The sequence below is a fragment of the Gorilla gorilla genome, chromosome 5 (assembly GCF_029281585.2).
Source record: "Gorilla gorilla gorilla isolate KB3781 chromosome 5, NHGRI_mGorGor1-v2.1_pri, whole genome shotgun sequence".
In the NCBI taxonomy this organism is placed as follows: domain Eukaryota; kingdom Metazoa; phylum Chordata; class Mammalia; order Primates; family Hominidae; genus Gorilla; species Gorilla gorilla.
Window position 1 is genome coordinate 159,156,961 of NC_073229.2, and position 19,975 is coordinate 159,176,935.

Sequence of the window (19,975 nt, forward strand, 5' to 3'; positions counted from 1 at the left end):
TTTGCTTTTTTTTTTTGTATTGATATGAATAGTTTCACTAATTCCATTCGTGGTTACTGTAAACATTCTTAAAACTTTGTTTTATGGGATTATCAGAATAACAAAATAACGTAGTCCCTTTATGGACTATAAGTAACTTAATGCTTTTCTTTCCCTATTTCATATCCCCATATTTGGCGCAATAATTTAATTCACTTACTTCACTATTTTGTTTTGCATTGTATTTTACACCTACATTTACACTATTAACTTATTTGTACATACTTAAATGGTTTCAGTGTGAAAAAGCAGCTTCTGACCTAGCATTCACACTAGGCGGTGGCGTTCTCCTGCTGAACATTTAACAATTCTCAAATCTCTAACATCAGATGAGGTCACTGTAATCCGGATAAAATGAGATACTGTAATCATGCTTGAGCACAGACAAAAACAAAGTCACTGTGCAAACCATAAATAGCCAACCTCTTCTTGTGGCTAACATGGGTGACTGCTGCTTCTTTCCTTTCCTCCCACCCACAACATAAAAATTAAGATACCCAATTGCAAAATCACTCCCACTTTCTGACAGCACCCAATCCACTTTCTGACAGCACTCAATCCAGAAGAAACCCTTGCTCACTTGAGCCCTCCTTAAAATTAGCTACATGTGCTCAAATTCTTAGCAATCCCCTCCTTACACCTTCCTACTGAGAAGCACCTATAGACCCCAGTGGTGTGCAGTCTCTCTTGCTGCAGCAAGCATCAATAAAACTAATTTTGATTATAATTATGCCCTGGTGATCTTTGATGACATCAACAAATGATGAGCATCAACAAATGTTTGCCGCAGAATTTTCTACCATCACCTACCCCCCAATCTTAAAGTTTTGAATTATCTCTTTATGATACCCTGTCCCCTGGTTGGACTATCAGCCCTATTAAGACTCAAGCCCCAGAGCTTTCTCTTGTGCCTGGAATATGGCAGGATCATAATTAGATGAGGAAAGGATGAATGCTTTTCTACTTACATATTTCTATAAATATTTTAGAGGGAAATTAGAAGATTCAGTAGTTTGTATTGGGCCTACTTGTCTTGATTTTTTGAAAACTGTATAATTTTGAATAACTTCTATACATCAGGATCTGTAATTGTTATTTTTATATCAATAAAAAAATACCTCTAATACTTCTATTGAAAAATATTGATTACATAATAACATGAAAATAACTTGGCTAACGCTCACAACTATGTAAAAAAATGCATTGGAGAGACAGAAAAGAAATACATGAAAACATTGGCAGCAGTTACCTTTAGGTGACAGAACTGTGGGTTAATTTTATTCTTCCCTATATTTTCTGTATTTTCCAAATTTTCTGAAGTCACTATGATTGCATTTTAACAATGGTTAAAACTATTGATTTGCATACTCATGGGAGAAAAACAGCTATGCCTAGAAACTGGTCTCTAAAACATTTATCACAGTAGAGAGGCTCAATTGTCATGAATGTGTGAATAATATTAACAAGTCAAAACATAGTTCTGTAATGTGTTCAAGCCACATTATCCTAGAGGTTAACTGCTCAGAAGAATCTCACAAAGAGTCAAAGTCAGAGGACAAAGCCATTAGTGTGAAGAAACAGTAAAATCATAAAAAAGAAGACAGTCAGGACAAGAAATACCTGAAGCAAAATGACACAAAATGGATGTACTATAAATTATGGATGAAAGTAACAGGGTAGGAAATCAGAGCATAACCAAGCCTGGGCATGTCTGCTTTACCTCTTTGTCACTTAATCAACTCAAGCCTTCCACTGCCAACAGTCTTCTTACACAGTGGATCCTCGAAATAATATCACCACTCCTTTCAACCACAATCAATCATCAATAAAATGCAAATAAAGATTGTACTTAAACACTATTGGAGAAGGAAGGAATGAATAAATGTATTCATTTCTACTACTATTTCTTTATGCTAAATTGTAAACTAAAATTCTTAATTCGATCACGGTCTTATATAATATACAGAGTGGATGGTTTCTTGTTTTTACTCCCCCTACCTTAAACCCCAATCCATTTCCCCTTCCTAACAGCACCCTGAATTTCCAACCCTCCCACAACTGTTAGCTACATGCTTTGTGTGATATTAGCTTCACACTCAAACACAGGATATCTTAGGGAAGTATTAATAAATAAAACTCAATCATAGTCAATGATGAGATGTTTCTAGGACTTCTGGAGAAGATATGCTCTTTTAGTCTGTCCTTGCCCTGGATGGGAGATCTGAGGATGTAAGTGTGGAATTATCACATCTTGTCAAGAACCTGGCATTACAGAAGAGGTTTTTATGGGTGGCAGGGTGACAGGTCTTGCTCTGTCACCCAGGCTGGACTGCAGTGATGTGATCATGGCTCACTGCAGCCTCGACCTCCTGGGCTCAAGTGATCTTCCCACCCCAGCCTCCTGAGAAGCTGGGACTACAGGCATGTGGCACCACACCCAGCTAATCTGTTTTTAAATTTTTTCTGTAGAGACATGGTCTCACTATATTGCCTTAGCTGGTCTCAAACTCCTGGGCTCAAGCTATCCTCCCGACTCAGCCTCCCAAAGTGTTTTGATTACAGGTGTGAGCCACCGCGCCCGGCCGAGAGTTCTATATAGAGTTTGAGAGCAAAACCAGCACCAGGGAAGGCAGAGTGGAGATGAGTCCTTGCTAACATTGTGTGAGCTGCTCGATCCAAATGGAATCAAAGCTAGAGCTACCTCTAATTTTCTCGGTTATGTCATTCAAAAATTTTTTTCTGCTTAAGTCACTTGAAGTTAGATTTCTGTCACATATATCTGTTAAATTCCTGATTAATATTAATATTTAAATAAAACTTTCTTAACTCAGTGAATCTGAAGTGACAACTACACATGTATTTTGGTAAAGAAATATACCAAGTGTGTTCACTTGGTAATCATTCACTAAGCAACACATGTATAATCTGCCTACTTTACCATATGGATGTTATTGCTTATGTTCAAAATGTCAGGTTCATGAAAAGGTGCAGGGAGAAGAAATGCTGTTGTATATGTTAAGCCATCGATATACAAATCACGCTGCTTTCTAATAAAAAAAAAAGCTTATCATAAACAGTCTATCAGATCAGAGTTCCAGGTTCAGCTGAGGTCAAAATCTACTCTAAAGCTCCTTGTACCCAGAAGGCACCTCAACGAATACCTGTTTTTAAATAAATAAACCTTGGGGTTTATTGTTGAAACTTTAAAGAAAAACATGACTCTTACTCACAGGGGACTTATAATCTATAAGGTAAGCAAGATAAAGAAAGGGCCATCATAGGTATAATTCTAAAAGTGAGAACGGGAAAAGCAAGTTATGGTTAAAAAAATGAATGAGATGAAATTGGATCTGCCATTAGGATAAAAAAGAATTCATGTGACAGAGCTAGGAAACTCTTAGATGAAAAAGATCCCACAAAACCCCTAAATCATATTTACTGTTAGTGGCAGAGAATCTCATAAATGTCTAAAGAACAAAACACAGTTTGTATTATGCTCAAACTAAGGCATTTTATTAGCTGGCTTTACAACTTAAATAATATCTTGGCTTTCAAAGGAACAGCTTCCACTAACTCCAAATTAAACTTTCACAAGTTTACTTGTTTGGGGAGGGACATTCTTATGGTCACCACAAAATACTTTTATTATAACCTTCCCCAAATCTTTTCTTAGCGTTAACTGGAAAAAAAAAAAAAAAAAAAAAAAGCTTAGGTCAAATATCAACTGCCTGAAAAACCCAATTAAGTTACTTTTCCTTAAAACATGTGCAGTATAATTGAATCAAAAGAGAAAACTGCAAATACATTGTGCTTTGGCCAGAAGTAGAGTTCATTTCATGACGATTCAGTATCTTCAGATACTATTGTTGACACTTGCCATAAATCTTAGCAAAGTAAATCCATTTATTAACATTTCAAAGGCAAAGTTGTTTTTAACATTAGACTTTCTTTGCCAGTTGGCAACTTAGAATTTTTGCAGAGGTGATTATTAATACTTCTTTGCAGCTAATTTTAGCTTTAATTTTTCTCTCTCATCTAAAAACATATCAATTGCACATTGTTCCTTTGACTTAATAACTGCATTCTTGAAACAGAGGTTAGCTATTTCACTGTATCCAGAAACGTGGTAGAAATTCTGACCCATCATTCTTTTATCTGTTAAAACAAAAAAAAAAAGACATTTGCTGTAATTTAATCAATCACATTATAAGAACAACAAAGGGAAAATTACGGTGAAAGAATTATTATATCAAGAGAAAATCTTTTTCTTTGTCCTGCAACTTTCTTCCTTTCCTAGTCGTGCTATTTCTGCAATTTACTATAGTCTCTCCATTATTCTCCACAAACAGTTCTATCTTATTTTTAGAATGCTCTTTTAGAAAGAATGCCTTGGTAGATTAAATGTGATATTGATGGCAACGATATCAGCTACCAATATTGGATGCTTTTTATGTGCTGAGTGCTTTGCACGTTATCATTTCATTTCAACACAACTCTAGGAGGTAGATTCTATTATACTGTTTTTACATTGAAGGAGGTAAATTGAAGGAGAAATGCATTTATGCCGCTAAAAACTGGGGGAGCAAGAACACAAATGGGCAGTGTAACTCTGAAAGCTGTTCTCTTCACCTCCACCCCACACCGCCTTCCATATGTATTTTACTTAAATTATGTATATAGAGTTTCTTGGTGCTTTAGCAACTTAAAAGAAAGATTTTTCATGATATGTGTAACTCACTTTCGATGCAACTTAAAGTTTATGTTATATCCAATTAAATAAACTAGTTTTAGGCAGAAAACAATCATGTGGAGTAATGAAGTACCCTTTAAAATACAATATTCATAAGATTCATATTAATTATGATAGTGTAGAAGAAATTAAATCATTGAAATTTTCTGGTTCATTTCTGGCTATTTTCTCCAGCAATTAGAATTTAATATAAATTCTAATTTCTTGTTCTAGTAGCATAACTGTGTTTCCTTTAAGGCATAAAATCTCACTGAAGATTTTACCAATCTTCCAAATACCCTATCCCTTAAAGGACCACTACAACCTAAAATGCATAAGGCTTCTCCTAATCAATGCCTTTTCTTTCATTCCCTCAATGCTTTCTTTTCATTCCTAAAAGGTAAAAAAGAAAAGGCATCATAACTATGGATATATAATGAGTCACTTTAAAATAAAACACCTCAGTGACAACACCAGCAGCTATTGTAGAACCACCGTAACGTAGCATGAACCTCCCCAGCTCTTTAAAGTCTTTATATAGCTCAAGAGCTATTGGTCTTTGTGTCTGTAGCTCTACCAGTGCATTCTGGCCTTTAGTCAAAAACCTATTAAGAAAAAAAAAGAACAAATGAATATATGATAGAGGTGAATAAATGTAATAATAACAACTTGAAAAACAAATATTTCACATTTAACCAACATATCAACTGAGTCTTTCAAAAACAAGAAAAATATTTTTTGAATGAAAATATATGTCTTTGGACTTTCTGCTTTAGTTGAAAGAAATGAGGAGTAATTCTAGATTTAAGAAACATTAGGTAGTTCATTTTTACCAATCTTCCAAATATAACTCTATCCCTTACGGGACCACTATAGCCTAAAATGTTTAAGGCCCCTCATCATGAATTAAATGCTTTTTCTTTCATTCCCTCAAGAAAGTGAGTTCAATTATCTAATAAAGTTATACTAAGGCTTATTTCTATAAAAAAGTATTTGCAAAGAGGAATATAATGCCCTATGTCTTTCCTAGTAAAACTGTAATTTATGGAATGTGTATTAGGAAGTTATCTGTGAAGAGGACAATCAATCTGTTGTTGCTAAGATTCCCCTCAATCAATCAAGCAATCTCTCTCTTTCCCCACACAGGAATAATAGTTCCTTAGTATGAGTTCAGGACAAAAATCACATAAGTAGCTTTTCCACAATATGATACTTGTAAAATATGAAGGAAGACAGGGCATGGACCAGACTGTAAATGATTTCATAAAAATAAGTGAACAAAAATCTCTCGGCTAGGCCCTGCTCAGACTTAGTGAGAGAGGCAGAACCTAAAAAGGGACATTTTGGAATTGTTTTCTAATTTAATTTTTATGTACTCTAGAAGTATAGTGGACAGAAATCATAAACTCTCCTTTTGAAAGATAAGTTCAGGGGCAGACGACTAAAAGAAGATTCTAAAAAAATACACCCAAAATTCCAAATATTGGTTTTGGACAATTTCAGGCTTAAGTTCATTCCTTAGGAAGGAGAGCATCTAATACATAAATGGCTTGTTCCTAATTTAGTTTCTAGAACATTAAATTCCATTCTGCATAAAGCAATCAAGAGCCTACAACGTGCCTGAACAGGAATGAAAGGGAAAGGCCAAACGGTTGTGCAAAATAAAAGGATAAAGCTACAAATAAGATGACAGGGAACACAAACACGAGAATATGTTAAACTCTACCATCATTGAGCTAGGATTTTGTAGCAGGAGCATGGAGGGGAAGACTCAGGATTATATATGATGAGCCAATTTCAGACTGAAAATTCTGTATCAATTGTCTAGGTCAAACAACCTGGCTCCTGAACAAAAGAATATAATTTATGTAAACCAACTGACTAGGTTAGAATCCTGCCTCTACCACTTGAGCTTTGTGTCACTTGCTAGATGCTTCACAGGATTGCTAAGAATATACATTATGTGAAAGCATTCACAATACAGCCTAAAAAATAGTGGTCCTCAAGAAATGTTAGTCATATAGTTATATTGTGTTTCTCAGAACATTATAGCAAACACTCATGCCACAAGCTAAAGACTCAGGTTAAATATAAAGATCTACCTTTAGGAGAGAGGTAAAGTAGCCCTTCCTCCTAACAGAGAAACAGGCAAGGGTTTAGAGCAATGTGAGATTTTCTCTTCTACTTGCAGTCAGCCTATTAACCCACTAACCACGTTTGGCCTCTTCTGCAGGTGTAAAAGATGAGGAACACCAAGGACAGAAAAAAGGGGATTTGGGATGTTATTGGAAAAGAAGTTGGAAGGAAAACCCCAAAGCTAAAGCAGCCAAGCCAAACTGCAATTAGCCTTAACTTGGATTTGGGTAAGAAATCTTTTTTTTTTTTCTTTTTTTTGAGATGGAGTTTCTGTCACCCAGGCTGGAGTACAGTGGTGCAATCACCGCTCACTGCAACCTCCGCCCACCGGGTTCAAGAGATTCTCCTGCCTCAGCCTCCTGAGTAGCTGGGATTACAGGTGTGAGCCACCACACCCGGCTAATTTTTGTATTTTTAGTAGAGACAGGGTTTCGCCATGTTGGCCAAGCTAGTCTCGAACTCCAGACCTCAGGTGATCTGCCCGCCTTGGCCTCTCAAAGTGCTAGGATTACAGGCATGAGCCACTGTGCCTGGCCAAGAAATCTATTTTGTAACATTCATCTCTAGTCCTGTATTTTGTTTTTATTTACGTACTTAGTTTCTGAGGAAGTACTTAAAAAATCCCAATCTTGTCCTAGCCAAAGGGGAAGTGTCACACCTAGGCCTGGACATTAATGCTAATCAGCAGGCCCAACAGGATGCTGATCACCTCAACTTAAGGCTCCAGGTGGACTTTGAGCAAAAAAAAAAAAAAAAAACAAACTTTCCAGATGGGAAAAGAGCAGGCACTACAGAGTATATAGATTATTTTCTTCTTAGCTTAGCATAGGGAATGATCTTATTAAGGAGGTGACAAGAAAGTTAAACACGCAGTAGAAATTTGGAACTGGTGTCTAGACATATTTTTTTAAATGCCCTTATTTTCACATAATCAGTATCTATGGCTTGAAATGTACATACATATATAAGTTTATATTTACGTTTATTTATAATTCACATCCTCCACCACCACACATAACAGAAATTATATCTAGTACCCATATCTAAACAAGAGCTTAAATACTTGCTTGTTTTTATGTTTGTTTTAATCTAGCCCTTGAAAAAAATAATTTCTGGAACAAGTAAAAATGGGTTTCACTTACCACAAAGAGAAATACTACACAAATGAGTTAATCTTTAAAAAACTGGCTTAAATTGCTTGTTTATCATTTCTGTATTAAAACACTCACTTAGGCTTTTTCTTTGTGACTTCACCCGTGCTTTTGTTTAAGACACTAATCAATCGTTTAATAACGGCGGGTTCACTGACAGTTTGGTAGTGTAACAGCACCTAAAACAAAAAATTATAACACTAAAAATCTGCTACCACAGTATCTCTGGCCTTTTCTTTCGGTACTTATACTTAATTATCTTCAATTCAGTGCTACTGCTTGGAGTCTTTCAGGATCTCCAGTTGCTTCCTCTAAGTCCCACCACTCTAATCAGGTGGTTACTTAACTCACTAAGAGGAAAAAAGTCATGAGAGGCATTTCAAATTTCTACCCCACCAATTACTGCATCAACTTTAGTTCAGTGCATAACCTGTCAGCTTTTTCCTCTGTAAAGATGGAGGGTAACAACATCTTAGTGTTGTTGTAAAGATTAAGTAAGAGAATTCGTCATTTAGAACAAATGTTGTCGTTGTCATTTTTATTATTATAAGTAGTAGCAGGGAAAGAACCTGGGATTGAATCTCAACTCTTTCTCTTCTGTTTGTACCTCAGTTTCCTCAAGTGTAAAATAAGTAGGCTTTTATAGCGTTGTGATGAAAATTAAATAGGATCAGACACAGTGCTTGCCACGGTAGATGTTCAACCAATATAAACTGTCTCACACAAATTAGAGAGGGGGATAATATCATATTCACAGTAATTAATGTATTCATTGTTGAATAAGAATAAAATATTATAATAAATATAGAGGTAAAGAGGAAGGAAAATAACGTTTTTAACTATACTGGGTACAAACCCTGTATGATATGATTTATGATTTATATGTACTATTTAATTTATGCAGCAGCTTAGTAGGCCCTGAAGTCAGACAGACCGGGGTTCAAATCACCTCTAGTTGTGTGAACTTTGGGGCAAGTTATTTTTCTTTTTTTTTTTTTTTTGGAAGCGGAGTCTTGCTCTGCTGCCCAGGTTAGAGTGCAGTGGTGCGATCTCAGCTCACTGCAACTTCCACCTCCCAGGTTCAGGCAATTCTCCTGCCTCAGCCCTTACAGCAGCTGGGATTACAGGTGCACACCACCATGCCCAGCTAGTTTTTGTACTTTTAGTAGAGATGGGGTTTCACCACATTGGCCAGGCTGGTCTCGAACTCCTGACCTCAGGTGATCCGCCTGCCTCGGCATCCCAAAGTGCTGGGATTACAGGCATGACCCATTGTGCCTGGCCTGGGGCAATTTCTTTAACAATCTTCCACCCCTAAAATCCCCAGCCTCTGGTTCCTTATCACTGAAATGAGGAAAATCAGATGTTATTTTAAAGTGGTGCCTGGCACACGGCAAGCATTCAGTTAACTGATGGCCTTATATATTAGCTATTATTTCCTTGTTTTATATGTAAGAAAAATTAAAATCAAAAAGGTTAAGCAATTTAATGTGGCCATGATGCTGTGTGTAGAGCTGAATTTTAGGCTTATGTCAGCTGAAACTACAAATTCAAAGCTCTTCCCACTTGAGTTTACAAGGAGGCCTATAGAAATCATATAAATGGAAACTTTCACTTTATGAAGATGAAGCTAAGGTTTGGATACACCCTAATCCAAACCAGAACAAAGTTAGACTGACTATCCTCGCTCAAATAATAAGTGTGCAATAAGCATTAAGTGTGTAATATGTCTATAGTTTAGAGATATTGGAAAGATCAATGCCCAGGACACATCAGAGCTATCAAAGTTTCATTGGTTTATAAGTACAATTTAATGCTGTTTGTAGAAACATTGGCACTTCTACTCTGGAATTTCCTAGCCAAAACAGTTTGCACATTCAGAAAACAGATATGCAAGGGGGGCTGTAGATGTACAATCTTAGACTTTGGGAACTTTCTAAACCAACTCATTCAATTAAAAAAAAAAAAAAGGGCACAGCTGGGCCTGCATTACTCCAAAAAGACAAAAGTGGTTTTATTTTTCAATGGCACTTGAGGAGTCAGAACTGGAAAGATTCCAAAAGAATTAAAAACTGACTATTGGGGGTGAAAAACTTGCCACAATGAATGGTAAAGTGGTGAGAAACACCTGTGTGCATTCAAAGGATTCAGGTCTTAACCAGTACCAATATAACATAAATATAAGTCTAAATATCTAAGAAACATTTCTTTTGTAACAAACAACTGAGGTAAACAAGCAGGATTCACTTCGCTTAGCCAAGGTGTGACTAAGGAACTGGAACCAGTCTCCATGGCCAAATTTGAAAGAACAGAAGCATACAAACCTAATTAAGTTCTTTCTACCCTTGGTGAGCTATGTGTGAGCTATGTAAAATCAGGATGGACAAAGGATGGGTTGTGGCAGCATGAAGTTGGGTCTTATATGTCTTTTCATCTCCTCAGTATCTTGCAAATAGTAGCTCAAACAAATTATCACACGAAAATAACAGAGGGAAGTGACTGCACACTATCTCAATATTTTAATTCATATTATATATAACCAAAGTCATCTACAATTCAAAGTAATGTGCAGCATAGTGTAATAGGAAAAAAAAGTACTGGATTTCAGAGTAAAGGTAATGAATAAGGAGTCCTGGCTTAATCACTTATTTATATAGCACAACCTCTCGGAGGGTTCAATTCCTTATCTGTAAATAGGAACCATACTAATACAGGTCCACAATCACTTATCTGCGATCCCAAGTCCCAAAAGACTGAAAATCTAAAGTTTTTTCTTAAGTCTGTAACAAGCCCATTTAAGTGCAAAACCAGACTTGAAGTGAGGCAATGTATAGATCTTATTTATCTCAGTTAGTGTTAATAAGTTCTGGTGCAGAAACATTAATATTTTGATTTTAGAGTGTTGTTCCCTTCTGTTATGTAACTTGTATGCATTATTTACCTTTCTAAAGTTCTAACATTTCTGAATTCTAAAACCATTGCTCTAAAGGGTTTCAGGTAAAGGCTGGGATTCTATTCTTCGTGTAGGGTTATGAGAATCAAATTATCTAGTGTTCTATAAACTCAAATGGGCTACATAGTCTGTTAGGTGGCCAAGTAAATTATTTTCCTTCATTTTCTAGATAACCTGTATTTTTAAAATGTTAACAAATACATAGTCAATTGGTTTTCAACAAGGGTACCAGAACCATTCAATAGGGAAGGAATAGTCTTTTCAACTCATGGTGCTGGGAAAACTGGATATCCATATGCAAAACAATGAAGCTCTACCTTACATATGTACAAAACTTAATTGAAAATGGATCAAAGACCTAAATATAAAAGCAAAAACAACAAAACTCTTAGAAGAGAACATAGCACAAAAGCTTTATGACATTGGATTTGGCAATGATTTCTTGTATAATACACCAAAAACATAGGCAACAAAGGAAAAAATAAACTGTACTTCAACCAAATTAAAAACTTTTGTGCAACAAAGGACACTATCAAGAAAATGAAAAGGCAGCCTAGAGTATAGGAGAAAATATCTGCAAATCATGTATGTAATAAGGGATGATATTAAGAACTTCTATTAATAACAACACAACCTAATTCAAAATGTGCAAAGGATTTAAAAAGACATTTCTCAAAGATACACAAATGGCCAATAAGCACATGAAAAGATGTTCAGCATCTAATTAGAGAAATCCAAACCAAAACCACCATGAGACACCACTTAACAACTATTAGTTTGCCTATTATATTTTAAAAATCCCTCTCCCACATCCCACTACTAGAAAACTTGTTATTTAATGTGTTGACAAGAAAGTAGAGAAAATAGAACCCTTATGCACTGCTGGTGGTAATGTAAAATGGTAGCGCCCCTGTGGAAAATGGTTTAGCAGTTCCTCAAAAAGTTAAACACAGAATTACCATATGATCCAGCAATTCCACTCCTAGGCATATGCCCAAAAGAACGGAAAGCAGGAATCTCAATAGATACTTGTACACCCGTTTTCACAGCAGCATTATTCGTAATAGCCAAAAGATGGAAATAACCCAAATGTGCATCAACAGATAAATGGATTTTTAAAAGGTGGTATATACATGCAATGGAATGTTATTCAGGCTTAAAAGGGGATGAAATTCTAATGCATATTACAACATGGACAAACCATGAAAACAATTTGCTAAGTGAAATAAGCCAGACACAAAAGGACAAATATTGTATGATTCCACTTACATAAGGAACCTAGAGCAGGCAAATTCACAGAGAAAGTAAGTAGAAGAATGGTTATCAGGGGATACCAAGAGGGAATAATGGGAAGATACTGTGTAATGGGTACAGATTTTCAGTTTGGGATGTTGAAGAAGTTCTGCAGATGAATAGTAGTGATGACTGGCCAGGCGCAATGGCTCAATGCCTATAATCCCAGCACTTTGGGAGGCCAAGGCAGGTGGATCACCTGAGGTCAGGAGTTCAAGACCAGCCTGGCCAACATGGTGAAACCCCGTCTCCAATAAAAATAAAACAAATTAGCCAGGCGTGGTAGCGCACACCTGTAGTCCCAGCTACTCGAGAGGCTGAGGCAGTTCCAGGAGGCTGAGGCAGGAGAACTGCTTGAGCCCAGAGGCAGAGGTTGCAGTGAGCCAAGATACTGCCACTGCACTCTAGCCTGGATGGCAAAGCGAGACTCCATCTCAAGAAAAAAAAAAAAAAAAGAATAGTAGTGATGACTGCACAACATTGTGGAGGTACTTAATGCCACTGACTGTACACTTAAAAATGGTAAATTCTACGTCACATATATATATATATATATAAAATAATAAAAATCAAATATAAATTCACTTAAAGTCTAATCCATTCTTCTATTATTTCCTCTTAAAAATATAGAGTAAGAGAGAAGATTCAAATAAGCTCAATTCAAAAGGAAAATGGAGACATTATAAACGACACCACAGATATACAAAAAGATCATTTGAGACTACTATAAACACCTCTGTGCACACAAACTAGAAAATCTAGAGGAAACGGATAAATCCTGGAAGCATACAACCCTCCAAGCTTGAATCAGGAAGAAATAAGAAATCCTAAACAGACAAATATCAAGCAGTAAGAATAAATCAGTAATAAAAAAAAAATTGTCAACAACAACAAAAAAGCTCAGGGCCAGATGGATCCATAGCCAAATTCTACCAGACATTCAAAGAAATAATACCAATCCTACTGAAACTATTAAAAGACTGACAAAGAGAGAATCTTCTCTAACTCATTCCATAAAGCCAGTATCATCACCCTGATAACAAAACCAGGAAAGGACATAACAAAAAAAGAAAGCTACAGACCAACACCCCTGATAAACACAGATGCAAAAATCCCTAACAAAATACTAGCAAACCAAGTCCAACAGCATATCCAAAAGACATTTTATCATGATCAAGGAGGTTTCCTCCCAAGGATGCAGGAATGGTTCAGCATATGCAAGTCAATAAATGTGATTCACCACTGAAACAATTAAAAGCAAAAAAAACACAGATGATCATCTCAATAGATGCGGAAAAAGCACTAGATAAAATCCAGGATCCCTTAATGATAAAACGTTCAATAAACTAGCCAAAGAGGAAACATACCTCAAAATAATAAAAGCCACATATGACAAACCCACAGCCAACATCATACTAAATGGGGAAAAGTTGAAAGCATTCCCCCTAAGAACTGAAACAAGGCAAGGATGTTCACTCTCATCACTTCTATTAAACACAGTACTGGAAGTCCTAGCCAGAGCAATCAGGCAAGAGAAAGAAATAAAGGGCATCCAAATTGGAAAAGAGTAAGTCAAACTATCTCTGTTTGCCAATGATATAATTACATACCTAGAAAATCCTAAAGACTCCTCCCAAACAACACCTAGATTTGATAAATGAATTCAGTAAAGTCTCAGGTTACAAAATCAATGTACACAAATCAGTAGCACCAACAATGATCAAGCTGAGAATCAAATCAAGAACAAGAACTTAATCCCTTTTAGAATAGCTACAAAACCAACCAACCAACCCACCTAGGAATGTACTTAGCCAAGGAGGTGAAAGATCTCTTACAAGGAGAACTACAAAACACTGCTGAAAGAAATCATGGATGACAAATGAACAGAGATACATCCCATGCTCATGAATTGGAAGAATCAATATCATGGAAGAGACCACATTGCCCAATCTACAGATTTGGTGCAATTCCTGTCAAAATACTAACATCATTTTCCACAAGATTAGAAAAAACAATCCTAAAATTCATATGGAACCCAAAAAGAGCCCAATTAGCCAAAGCAGTCCTAAGCAAAAAGAGCAAATCTGGAGGCATCACACTACCCTACTTCAAATTATACTACAGGCTATAATAACCAAAACAACATGGTACTAGTATAAAGGTAGATTCATAGACCAATGGAACAGAATAGAGAACCCAGAAACAAAGCCAAATACTTAACAACCAACTAATCTTTGACAAGGCATGCAAAAACACAAATTGGGGAAAGGACACCCTATTCAATGGATGGTGCTGGGAAAATGGATGGTGCTGGATAGCTACATATGGAAGAACGAAAACTGGATTCCTCTCTCTCACTACATGCAAGAGTTAACTCAAGAGGGACTTGGATCTAGGAACTGAAACCATGGAAATTCTGGAGAAAAACCTGGGAGAGGTTCTTCTGGACATTGGCCTAGGTAAAGAATTTATGACTAAGACCCCCAAAGCAGATTCAACAGAAATAAAAATAAATAGATAAGACCTAATTAAGCTAAAGAGCTAGTGCACAGCAAAGAAATCCTGAACATAGTAAACAGACAATCCACAGAATGAAAGAAAATATTTGCAAACTATGCATCTGACAGGACTAGTATCCAGAATCTACAAAAGACTCAAATCAGCAAGAAAAAAAAACAAACAATTCCATCAGGAAACGGGCAAGTGACATGAGCAGACACTTCTCAAAAGAAGACATACAAATGGCCAAGAAACATATGAAAAAATGCTCAACATCATTAATAATCGAGGAAGTACAAATCAAAGCCACAATGGGATACCACCTTACTCCAGCCAGAATGGCCATTATTAAAAAGTCAAAAAACAATAGATGTTGCCGTGTATGCAATGAAGAAGGGAACACTTGTGCACTGCTGGTAGGAATGTGGATTGGTATAGCCTCTGAGGAAAACAGAATAGAGATTTCTCAAAGAACGAAAAGTAGATCTACCATTTGATCCAGCAGTCTCACTACTGGGTATCTATCCAAAGGAAAATAAGTCATTATATCAAAAAGATACTTGAATGCATGTTTATCACAGCACAATTTACAGTTGCAAGAATGTGTAACCAACCTAACTGCCCATCAACCAATGAGTGGATAGAGAAAACGTATATGTACACCATGGAATACTACTCAGCCATACAAGGGTAGAGATAGTGTGTTTTGCAGCAACTTGGATAGGGCTGGAGGATATTATTCTAAGAGAAGTAACTTAGGAATGAAAAACCAAATAGCATATGTTCTTACTTAAAAGTGGGAGCTAAGCTATGGGTACACAAAGACATACAGAACAGTATAGGGGACACTGGAGACTCAGTAGCGGGTAGGGCTTGAAGGGGGTGAGGGATAAGAAACTACATCTTGGGTACAATGTACACTACTTGGGTGATGGGTGCACTAAAATCTTAGATTTCACCATTATACAATTTATCCATGTAATCAAAAACCACTAGTTGGTAAAAAGAAGTAAAAAGAAAATTGACAAATAAAAAAAAACAAAGGAAAAAATTACTTGTACCCAAAAGCTACTGAAATAGAGTTTCCCATACAAAATAGGGAAAATTTAAATATATTTATGTAGTATTATGGCATTAGTCCCTAAATAGTAAAATTTTAATAGCTTAGGAAACCTTTGTTTGCTTAAAAAAATTTTTTTTCAAGTTTTTCTCCCATAGGGAGTAGACTGACAAAATATGGCCATATTTTTCTGAAACAAATTTGATCCTGGTATTTCTGAATCAATATATGCTGGCAGAATCTCCTAAAGCAACAGTGAAAAACTTGCAATTCGTGCTTATTTTTAAGAAACTACAGCAGTCAGGGAGACAGTATTACTATTCAAAGTCACTACTGACTTCTTCATCCCTCTACCTCTCCATTGGCAAATATTATTATTGCATGAGTAAAAATATGCAGTAACCAACCTCTCCTTTGCCCCATAGGACATACTGCTTTCTGTGAATGAGTTCCATTCGCTCACAACAATTAACTTGTTGTTACTTGATGATCAATACATGAATTCTGAATATTTAAGTATCTTCAACTATAGCAATTTTTTTAAAAGAAGCTTTTCTTTTCTAGTGTATGGAAGAAATGGAATATAATTATGTAAGTAAAGTACCTAAATAGTACCTTAAAATATAATTTTACATGATCAAATTAATATAGAAATAATTACAAAGAATTATAAAGTACAAGGTTATCTCAAATGTAGGTGTATCAGTATTAATGACCCAAATAAATGTATTGCCAACCTCTAAACCACTATCACTAACTTTAAAAAGTCTTACTTTTATTTCAAAGATGCATCAAATGGTAGAAACATCACTGAGAAACATTTATTGTCATGCAGAATCTGTACTATATGAGCTAATTAGAAAAAAAGTCTAATGGGAAAAATGGTCATCTGTCACGTGACAAAAGCAAAGTACAAAAACTATAAGAGTACAGTCCCAAATATCTCAAAACAATTACATATAAAACAAAAAATCCAGACTATTCACAAGTAACAGCTTTTCAGGATAAGTAACATTATTGTATAAAATCTCCCTCTTCCCATAAAATGTATATGTTCAAATGATGCTGGCAAACCAACCTTACAACATGCAGGGTCTGAATGTGTTGCGTCAGCACAACTGAAGTTTACTGTATGTCTAGGATCCCCAGAATACACCCAATACATACCAACTGGGTGGATAATATGCTCACATAAAAACACACTGACATGTAAAGATATATATCTATGGATTATGCAAGTATATGGCATTTTTATTTTCCATATTTTTAAGTTTTCCAAAATTTCCTACGCAATCTATAACTTTTATTATCAGAAAAACTGCAAATCGACATATTAAAAATGGAAACCCAGAATGATTCAACCTAAAAAACTTAGAAGTAACTAAGAAAAACTTAGAAGTAAGTAAACTTTTAGAACACAGTGAAAATGTGTCTATCATTTTTCCCTGGATAAATTTTATTATTATTACTTTGTATCCTATTTATTATTAAATGTCTTCTCAATGCCTTTTAAAAAGTCCTCAGGCTCAAAGATCAAAATAAAAAACAAAATAAAAACGATTTTCTAATTATAAGTTTTTCTGGATTACAGTAATAAGATGTTAATTGAAAATAAATATAGTATCACCACTTGTAAAGAAAGTTACCACTTTTAGGATAAAGTTACTTTGAATTTATAAAAACAGGAATAATAAAACATTTTGGAACTTACAGGAAATCCTTTAGTGATAGGAATTTCAATATTAAAGATGAGGATTCGGGCTCTGAAACGAGTGCAAGCTTTAATGGGTACTTTGGGGCCACAAAATATGCAGCCAACACTGTAAGAACAACAAAAAAAGAGGAAAGGTAATTGGGGGACAAATTTACATCAAATAGAAAGACCTCAAAAACATTTACAAGGAAAGTAAAACAATTAAGTAAATTAGGGACTTTTTCTAAATATTCTCTTCTGAGCTAAAGCATGACTTTAAACCATTATGAACCTTATGTCATTTTTATACATTAGAGCTTTCACTCAAAGCACATGCCAAGTATGTGTGCTGACATGTATTAATTCAAATTTTAAGTAAGTTTGCTTACATTTACACAGGTGTCTATTTTTGGTCAAATGAAATTCAAAATTGAACTAGCAGGTTGCAAAATATATGTGTTTAGAGGTGAGGTCCTATATGAAGACAACGGTTGCTTAAACTCATTTTCTCACTCACTTGATTTTGATGATATCCATCCCAACCAAAGTAAGACTAACATGATCGCCTGCTGCCGCCCAGTCGACAGGTTCATCATGCAGAGTGATTCCTGGAAATGAGTAAGAACCAAAGCATACAGTGAAACACCTCGATATCAAACCATAACAACCAACAGAGTTTGGCTGATTTGTGCTTCATCAGTCACTACTCATCATTTTCAATATGAATGGATTGAGAGTAAGAAGTGTAACTGTGAGCGTTGAGGAAAACACAGTTCCTCTAGAACTGACTCTTCTAGAATACCACCCCAAACATAAAGTGACTTGTATTTGCCCATAAAAGGCTGACTTCTGCTTATTTAATCAAGATTTTTAAACTAATTGACACAATTGGTATATTCATTAAACGGGCCCCATTCAAATATTTCTATCATATTAATGGATACAGACAAAATAAAACACAGTTCAAATTATTCATAATGACATAAAAGATGGGCTGGAGAAGATGTCTAGCAGTATTTTCTTCTCGAGTTTTGCTTTTAATTAGACAACCACCTAAACAAGTAATCCTTGTTTTCCAAGTAACCCATGGGACATGTACACTCCGTCAGAATTTCAAGTGGTTCTCTCAGCAGGCCCCTTAACTACTCCTGGCTCAAAAGAACTCCTTTCCAGAGAGAGATCTGCATACTAATGACTAGTTATATGAAAAGAAAAATATTAAGGAAATAGTGATAAGAAAATTTAATTCAAAATGATCCTAGGTGTTGCTATATATCTAGAGATATACATCTATTTACCTAGACATAGTCCTGAAGGTAGTCGGAGAGAGCAGTTCCCAAGGGCAATACTCAGCTACCTTACTGAAAGGCTTTTAAAATATATCCCATATTTTCTGATTTTATGGAATACATTTATGGATTAAGTTCCTTTCCATAGAAATGTAGGCCTTTTGACAAAGAGAATGTGTAGGCCAACCACTGTGGATAGTTCTTGATTGACACGTTGACATGTTCTTAGTAAATTATAATCCACCCATATCTTTCTGAAAATACTCATTTTCTATGCAGCAGGGAGAGTTTCTGACTTTTAGGGAGCTCAAGGATTTAACTTTAAGAGCTCTGAGACAATCTAGAGTTTCATGCAAAATATCACGTATGTGCACATCTGCATTAATCTGAGAAAAGAAGGCATAACTTTCTTCAGGTATCAGAGATTCTTCCTCCCAAACATGTTAGCAATTATCGTATTAAGGAATGTTTGTTAAATATCAACTTACTAGACTTAGTTTTAACATGTAAATTTAGAATGACCATATCTGAATTTTGCTATGAAATATGGAATTAAAAACAGAAGCTAGGTATTTACATACAATAGAGATTGCCTTTGGCTTAAACATTTGTAGATGTTTCATACTACAAGTTCAATTAACAGTATAAAATTTTCCAAAGGCAATTATATTATCTGGTTCTTCTTCCCCTCAATCATGTTACACTGTTCCACATATGACATTTATCAAAAAACTTTTCTCATTGGACAAACATTACAAAAAGAGGCTCTTTTTTAATACTCTATGAGCTTGATATGTTAATAAAGTAAAAAAAAAGTAATTTAGAATTTCTATTTGTTGGTAGTAGATTCAGTCAAGTCTTTCTTTTGGGACAGTACTGGTTAAAGAGCCACAGTAGTACCTAAAAATGTTTAGACAGAACAGTGCATTCAAGAATCAAGTAAACCAAGCAAAAGCAGTAAGGTTAGAATGGAGGAAGGAGAACCTCTCTGTTGAGTTAAAAGACTGGATCTCAAGAAGTAGGGTGGTTCTTCCCTGGGGCGTCTGATAAGACTTCTCTCTTAACACTGATAAAAGATAATACTTTAGAGTTTCTCTGTGTGGAAAGTACAGAGAAGAGGAGGGTAAAGAATG

The 19,975-nt window shown here is 35.5% G+C and overlaps 1 protein-coding gene across 3 annotated transcripts in view; it reads right to left on the bottom strand.

Annotated features, from left to right (window-relative positions):
- Nucleotides 1-3,524: 3,524 nt before the first annotated feature.
- HBS1L (HBS1 like translational GTPase) overlaps nt 3,525-19,975 on the bottom strand; it is a 91,867-nt gene continuing 75,416 nt past the window's right edge. For all 3 annotated transcript variants that reach the window (XM_031012325.2, XM_055391057.2, XM_063707882.1), the window contains 5 exons: nt 18,071-18,161; nt 17,572-17,680; nt 8,134-8,234; nt 5,229-5,373; nt 3,525-4,194 (listed from right to left, as the gene is read on the bottom strand). In XM_031012325.2, the coding sequence (XP_030868185.2) occupies nt 4,183-4,194; nt 5,229-5,373; nt 8,134-8,234; nt 17,572-17,680; nt 18,071-18,161 (458 nt within the window). In that variant the 3' untranslated portion in view covers nt 3,525-4,182. The remainder of the gene's footprint in view (nt 4,195-5,228; nt 5,374-8,133; nt 8,235-17,571; nt 17,681-18,070; nt 18,162-19,975) is intronic.